Raw genomic sequence first — 8,779 nt, forward strand, 5'->3', positions numbered from 1 at the left:
TTTCATAGGGAACAAATGAAACTGAATAATCGATGGCTATGTATCTCTTTTGTACATATTGAGAACTTCATCTGATGGAGTGGTATCTCTTTGGTAGATGCTTTGTTCTGAAATATTCTCGTATTCCTCTCTCTATCCAAAGTGCATAAATCGATGTTGCAAAATCAGCCTTTTTTTTAATTTCATCTTTGATACAAAACACCTCAGCCTTTACCATTCTGTATCTGCTTTAGAATCTTTATTCATTAGTCAAATACTCCAAAAAGTGATTATATTATTCGAGTATCTTAGCGTGCATGAGATACCACTATTTTGTAGGTTTGTCAACCCCCTCTCCAACTTGTTTAATTAATGTATTAGTTCTTGGCCTTTGAATATATTTTTAGTTGTTGCTCGTTTTTTATTTTTGTACTGAAATACTTTTGATCCATATTTTATTTTCTAGATAATATTATGGCACCTGATAAGAAATGGATGCAACTTATTCATAATAGACTTGATGATGCTTATATACATGGGGTAGAAATCTTTCTGAATTATACTTTTACAAGATTGAGGGAAGCGAATGAAATAAGATGCCCATGTGTCAAATGTTGTAATGTAGTGTCTCGAACACGAGAGATTGTTAGATCACATTTAATAGTACATGGAATAATTCAAAATTATACCTTTTGGTATCACCATGGAGAGACGATAGGTGAGACAGAAGAACCAGATTCCGAATTTGTAAATGACGATGATAAAATTGGCGAGGATCATGAGGAGGATGAAATACATGACATTCTCACAGATTTACATCCTTTTTTTAATGTAGATAATATGAATATTGGCGATGATGATGTTCTCGAGGAGGAACCAAATCCTGAAGCAAAAAGATTTTATAGTCTTTTAAAGAATTTTGATCAACCCATGTACGAAGGTTCAAAACTTTCAAAACTTTCTACGTTGGTGAAATTGCTTCATATTAAAAGTATTGGTCGTTGGAGTAATAACTCATTTAATATGTTATTGAAGATGTTAAAGAAAGATTTGTTGCCTGATAAATCAAACTTGCCAGATTCATATTACGAAGCAAGGAAGCTAATTAAAAGCCTAGGGCTTTTATATGATCGGATCGATGCATGTAGGAATGATTGTATGCTATATTGGAAGAATGACAAGTTTGTTGATTCTTGCAAAATTTGTGGCGCATCTAGATGGAAGGAGGATAAACATAATAGGGAATCTAAAATTAAAAAGGGGAAAAAGATACCATACAAGATCTTACGCTATTTTCCTTTAAAGACAAGACTTCAAAGATTGTTTATGTCCTCAAATACATCTCCTTTAATAAGATGGCATCATGAAAACAAAGCTAATGATGGAATTATGAGGCACCCGATTGATTCAAAAGCATGGAATTTTTTTGATGAACTTCATCAATTATTTGCTATGGAGCCTCGTAATGTTAGACTTGGACTTGCTAGTGATGGTTTTCAACCATTTGGCTGTTCTAGAACTCCGTATAGTATTTGGCCTGTGGTACTTATTCCTTATAACTTACCACCATGGTTATGCATGAAGCAGGAAAATTTTATTTTGTCAATGCTTATTCCCGGTCCTGGAAGTCCCGGAGATGCAATTGATATTTATCTCCAACCTTTGATTGATGAATTAAAAGAATTATGGGAAACTGGAGTTTGTACCTTTGATGCGTCCACTAAACGGAATTTCACGTTGCATGCTGCTTTATTATGGACCATTAATGACTTTCCAGCATATGGAAATTTATCTGGTTGGAGTACAAAAGGAAAATTGGCTTGCCCATGTTGTAATAGAGAAACTTTCTCAAAAAGATTGACAAATGGTAAAAAAACAGTGTTATATGGGTCATAGACGCTTTCTTCCCCTTAATCACAAATGGAGGAGCGATAAGAAGCCATTTGATGGTACTGCAGAGTTGGGATTACCTCCAAATACATTATCTGGTGAGGACATACTTGATCAAGTGGCTGATTTAGATGGGTTACCTCTAATAAATGATCAAAAGAAGAAGATTAAAGTATCACATGATAGTAGAGGTGATAATTGGAATAAGAAGAGTATATTTTTTGACCTTCCATATTGGAAAACTCTGTTGTTGCGGCATAATTTAGATGTGATGCACATTGAGAAGAATATAAGTGATAATATTTTGGGAACAATCTTAAATATCAAAGGCAAAACAAAAGACACCTTGAGTAGTCGTTTGGATTTGCAAGAATTGAAGATCATGAAAGAATTACATCCAAAAAGAAATGGAGAAAAATATGAATTACCGACGTCCGACAGCATGTTTCACATTATCTCCTGAAGAGAAGCACAAGTTTTTAAGTTTTTTGAAGGATTTTAAGGTTCCAGATGGATTTTCATCAAATATTTCTCACTGTATCAATATGAAAGATCACAAAATCTCAGGATTAAAAAGTCATGATTGTCATGTTCTTCTTCAACATTTAATCCCACTTGCCATACGTAGTATGCTATGCATTGAAGTGCGTGAGCCGCTAATTGAGTTGTCATTGTTTTTCAATCTGCTTGGAGAAAAGTGCTTAAAACTTGAGGAGTTGGAACAAATAGAAGCACAAATTCCTGAAACTCTATGCAAGTTAGAAAAGGTTTTCATTCCTGCATTTTTTGATGTTATGGAGCACTTGCCAATTCATTTAGCTAATGAGGCTATGATTGGTGGACCTGTTCAATACCGATCAATGTATCCAGTAGAGCGATGGTTATATTTTTTGAAGCTTTTTATTCATAATAGATCTTGCGTTGAAGGATCTATTGCAGAGGGATATATAGCTAATGAATTTACAACCTTATGTTCAAGGTATTTGCATACAATGGAAACAAAATTTAATCTCCTTGAACGAAACTATGATGGGGGTGCTATAGAATCTGATGGAGGTTTAATGATCTTTTGTCAACCTGGAAAAGCTTTAAAAGGTGGCAAGACACAGCTACTTAATTTAAAAGGTGGCAAGACACAACTACTTAATTTAGTAGGTAATTCATTTTGTTGTTAGTGGATTGAGTTTATTTCAACGTTTTATTAGCACGGGAGCGAGCACAAAGCTTTACATATGTGGGCTCTCCGAGAAGGTGTGCTGAAAAGAGAACTTTGAATGGAAAAATAAAGATTCTAAATATACAGAGTATGATCTGAATGAACTCACACAAAATAATAATCGTGTTCCTTTGGGGTTAGATCCAATGGAAGATGATCTTACTCTTCCTCAAGATGAAGTTGAAGTGATGCAAGACACTCGGAGAAGTAAAGCAGGTATTTAACTCTCTGAACTGTTAGAACTTCTTCATTGTTTTTAGATTGAGATTCTGTAATGTTTGACATATGTCAAAACTTGTAGGTTCATGTGAAGTTGACAGGATAAAAAAGGTTAGAGGACCAAATTTGTGTAAAGTTGTTACAGGACTCAAACCTAGAGAAAAGCTTAGAGTCACTTTTTACCACAATCGAGTTGTTGGGGATCATCACGCTTTATTTTCGAGACACTTAGGTTCCTTAGTTCGTGATCATAATATGTGTCCTTTGCGAGTACACTCATGGACAGGCATCGAAGAAGCTAAATTGGAACACATGTGGGGAGCTGTCACTGTAAGGATTTAATTGAATACTACTGATTGAATTGCATTTCTTGAATCTTGTTGCTGGTTCATTTATTTGACCTTCTCTGCAATATATCAGAACATATAGGAATAGATGTAAAGTGCAATCACCTGGTGTAACATATCAGTAAGAGATTATTTTATATTGCAGAAGTTTAATGTTTGCACAAATTTTACCTGGTGTAAAATGTCAAGCTGCTTTAGTAATGAGATTAGAAATACGTACTCTACCCTACGTAGCAGTCACCTCACAACTGACATCTGATACTTTACAAACTGTTATCCAATGTCATTGAAATATTGTTCGTAGAATCAAACTTGTATCACTTTTCTGCTTTAGGGAGGTTGACAGTAACTATATTTGTTACTTCGTAAATCACTTCTCGACTTCTCTCCAAATGGTTCACTACTTCATTCCAAACATTTATCTTTGTTTAACTTATCTTGCTGCGACACTATTTCAAGAGACTGCAATGTATGATTTTTTATCTCATCTTCTTCTTTCTTCTTTCTTTCTTTCTTATGCTCTGTTAATTGTCTGTTGTCTGCAATTGTCCCTCTGTTTTGTCAATAACCTGCAATTGTCCCTCTGTTCTTATGCTATGTTAACTGTCTATTGTCTGCAATTGTCCCTATGTGTTGTCCATCACCTGCAATTGTCCCTCTGTTTTGTCCATAACCTGCAATTGTCCCTCTGTTTTCAGCACACCACATCAAGTGTATCAACCTTGCTGATTATTTATTGTCTCTAAGATTTGTTTTAAAATTTTGAGTCTCTTGTTTAATGAAATCTGCCAAATATTTTAGGAAAAATTTGATAGTGATGACATGATTGGTCATAGAGATCATGTATTGAAACATATGAGAAGGTTGTGGAACAATTGGAGAGGATCTCTACACATGAATATGAAGTCTAAGCCATTGCGAGAGGTTCTAAAAGATGTGCCAGAGGGGGTCGACAAGAGTGATTGGGAATGGTTGGTCAAAGATCATTTTCTATCTGAAAAATTGAAGGTAGGATATTCCCACTGGCATCCTTAATCATAGCTATAGCATTTTGATTTCTGTCTCAATATTTTCTCTTAAACAGTTAGCCATCTATTCATCTGCAATTGAGCTTCTTTCTCTGTATCCTACAAACCTATACTAGTCTGGATAGTAATCAATGACTGGATCGCCAATAACTTTTCGTTGGATTCCTCCACTTGATCATCCACACTACCCATTCCATGTTGCTTCATCATTTTTAGCGGCTCCCAAAACCGAAACATGTAACATATTCAGAAATCTAAAAGGCTTATTTTTCTGATTTGTATTAACAGTGATTTCCATATGGATATATATAGGTGAGTGATCTGAGAAAAAATTCTCCTTGAATTGAGTTGTAATGTTACCATAGTTGATAATCCATTTATCATTGCAAATGGCTCTATGAATCTTACTCCATACATGCCTATTTGTCCATGTAAATTGTCTACCACTAGCCTTCATATTAGTTGGAATCTGTTATGTCCATAAATTTTGTCGCTCTACACTAAAAGTACTATGGAAATCTGTTCGGTTGTCAGCAGAGCAGTGAATATACTGACCATGAATCTCCAGAATAGCTGCATAAGCATAGTTATTAGCATGATGCCATCCCTTGGCCACTCTTGTTATACTTGCTTTGAATTTGTGTTCTTTGACTTTGATCTCCAGCAACCCAACAAAACATACATTATATTTATTAACCAGCCATTCAAATTGTGTATCATAATGTTGCTGATGTGCTGTTAATATAGGAAAAAAGTACGCGAAATGAAATGAACAGGTCTAAGTTGAGTATGCCTCATTGTACGGGTAGCAAGCCGATTAGAGAGATAATTTATGAGTTGGTACGTATGTGATTCTTCTAATCCTATTAAGAAAGGTACTCTTCATTTCAAGTATATGACTGCTTGTTTGAATGTGAAGGGAGGCAAGCATGGTAATCCACCGGACATGGCGACTATCTTGTTTGAGACTCGTAAGAAGGACAACAAACTTCTCGAACCAGAAACCAATCAAAAATACGTATGTTCATTTTAAAATTTTATTTTACATACTTTTACTTGATATATTGCACTATCTTTAAATTTTCTTGTACTTTACAGGAAGAAATTCAGGAACTACTACAAGTTGAGCCATCACTTACTAATATTGAGGTAGTAGAGAGATGCTTCGGACCTCAGAGCAAGAGTCATGTTGTTGGATTTGGTGGCGGGATTACTAGTAAAAATTTGAAAGGAGGTAGCTCTGCAAAAGCTGCATTGTTAGAACAGCTAAATGTGAGTCGAAAAGAAAAGGATGTACTGTTAGAAGAACTGAATGCGAGTCGAAAAGAAAATGAATCAATGAAAAGACGCATGGATAACATAGAGAAGAGATGTGAAATATTTGAAAGTGCAATCTTTAGAGATCCTTCATCACCACCATCATCAAGTGAACAAAATACTGGTCGAATCATTTTACAGGTTAGTAATCTTCTTAATGTGAAACGAAGTATTTTTCAGTTTAGTAAGCTTGTTAACATGTATAAGCTGATCATACCATGTTGCCATTGTTGAACAACATTGTTTCCAATAACTGTAATACAAGGGACAGCCTTCTGTGCTCATGTAAGGGTATATCACATGAAAAGTGCACATAGACAGCATGACATTGACAACAACATTTCCAGATTTTAGGACTCATCAACCAATTAGAAAGAATTCACAAAGTTTTGAATGGCTTCGAAAACATTTCCATTGTAGATCACAGTAACTACTAAACTCCTTAGTTTTCATTTTTAAAGTAGGTTTTACATTTATTAAGAGAGGAGCATTTCTAAAACATGTTGAAGTACTTGCACTTCGGAAACTCGCCTTGCTTGAACATTTTTTCTACTTTTCCCATTGTCTTTGTCCCTTCGAAGTTCGAATACTTATCAAAGTCCAATTAAAGAAGATGAACTAGTCCCTGGAAACTACAAATCATTCCACACTGGACAAAGATGCATTGGATATGAATACAAATATAAACCGAATAGAGAAGTACATTATGAGAAATTACAGGAAACAACTTCTACATTTATGCACCAGAATTTTTTTATTTACCAAACCTGAATTTATGCAGAAGTAAGCCCACCCACCCAAGTTAGCACACTGGGAAAGTATTATCAAAATTCTTTACTATACAAGTCATCATTTCCTCTTTCAGTGTTCTTGCATCGATTAATTGTTTCTCTTTTTAGAATGGGTATTGTATTATTAAGAATTAAGGTATACGGTCAAAAGTATTTACATGTCAAAATATACTTGCTGATTTTTCTTATGAAACAAAGTATTTTCTTACAATCTAGATTTTTTTATGAGAAAATAATTATACAATCATTATTTATGTCTCACCAACATACCAATTGAACTATTTAATTAACTAATGCAAGCTTTTATCCTTGCAACAGATGATAAAGAATTTGCAGTCGCGAAGGATTTTCAAGTTTGGAGTGAGTTGAAAAACAATTGAAGAAGTTAGCAGATGAACCAAGTTGAAGTGCAAGAATTTTATTAAACCTACAATACTTATTATCTAGGCTATTTGCTTAAAAATACTAATTACGATCTCTACATATATATTCTAGACTCTTAGTTTTTCTTTTTGTAGGATTTTTAAAACCTCTTTGTTTTATGTAATTAACTACGTACCATGTTTATATATATTATCAACCATTTATACATATTATTGACTCTATTTTATAAATTATGAAATTTTGTACAATTACATATGAAATAATGATTTTTAATTATCAATCACAAGGGACAAAACGTAACTAATTTTCATTTAATAATATATATATTTTTTTAAAATATCAATAAAAAATAACGAAAGGATTCCGGTCTCTAAAAGATCCTATAATATCTCTTTCTAAAGTTATCTACGACCAAAATAAAAATTAACGAAGGGAAAATGTTATCGCAAAAAGAGATCTAACGACCAATTTCTATGCTGTCACTAAAGATTTCTTAACGACCGGACTAGAATTTGGTCGTCTACTTTTAACGTCGGAGCTACTAACGACGGGAGACGACCAATTTCTTTCCGGTCGTAAGTGACTAATAACGACTGGATTTACACTTTTAGCGACTTAATTTTCTTTCGTTAAAGACCCATTTTCTTGTAGTGTTAGAATTAGATTATTCCAAATTCACATCACATAGAATCTATCGGAGAGAAAGCGCTACAATTAGCGATTGATGGTAGTGTATTATATATAAAGATGTTCCATGTCTAAGGGTGCCAATGTTAAGGATTGTGTAATATTACTATCTCTATGCCAGGATCACGCGACTCATGTGTTTGAATTGTAGTTAAGAAATTTTAAATGGGAACCACGTAAGGGCATCTAATGAATGTATGTTTGGTGAGAAAAATTATAGGTGTATATAAAATTTTGAGATGATGAATGAACTATTATAAAAAGGTGCATGATGTGTCATAGATATTGAGATTTGAACTCATTGATGGTATATTATATCATTCAATACTACTAGTTCTAATATACATATTTAATTTAATTATATAAAAACATTATAGTAAGATTTATGTAAAAAGTGCTACCAATATTATGAAAAACTTTGAAAGATTTATGAAAAAAAAAGTATTAATTAAAATGTCAAATTGCTACCACTAATCACTTAGAGAAGTTTAACCCAATTTTTTTTATAAAAAAAAGAAGAAGATAGATATAAGATTTAAATTTCTAGCCTCACTTAGAGAGGTGTAAGTATTTTTAAAATTTCTAGCCTCATTTTAAGTGTGGGTTCACACATTTATGTTTAAGTATTTTTTGAAAAAAATTATATAATACTACTATATATGATATCGGAAGGAGAGCATACGCACTCAGAGAACCCCACTTGAATACGCCCCTGGAGAAAATGATCAAAATGATTCTTAATGCATGAGTAATGCTTTATCTTGGTACTTAATACATTTCATTTGATTGGAATGGTCTTTAATTTATAATAAAAATATTCATTTTAGTCCTTAATATATTTCATTTGATTGAAATGATCTTTAATATATAACACAAATGTTTATTTTGATCCTTAATATATTTCACTCAATTAAAATAATC

General features: G+C 33.2%; 1 protein-coding gene across 1 annotated transcript; it reads left to right on the forward strand.

Annotated features, from left to right (window-relative positions):
- Positions 1-453: 453 nt before the first annotated feature.
- LOC107059297 (uncharacterized) lies at positions 454-1,875 on the forward strand. The gene has a single exon (XM_015305806.1). It carries the CDS (start codon positions 454-456, stop codon positions 1,873-1,875), a length of 1,422 nt encoding a protein of 473 aa, XP_015161292.1.
- Positions 1,876-8,779: the final 6,904 nt, after the last annotated feature.

This window comes from Solanum tuberosum, unplaced genomic scaffold, assembly GCF_000226075.1.
Source record: "Solanum tuberosum cultivar DM 1-3 516 R44 unplaced genomic scaffold, SolTub_3.0 scf01135, whole genome shotgun sequence".
Taxonomy (NCBI): domain Eukaryota; kingdom Viridiplantae; phylum Streptophyta; class Magnoliopsida; order Solanales; family Solanaceae; genus Solanum; species Solanum tuberosum.

Coding starts and splice junctions, on each gene's coding strand:
- LOC107059297 (XM_015305806.1), top strand. CDS start 454: ATGGCACCTGATAAGAAATGGATGCAACTTATTCATAATAGACTTGAT.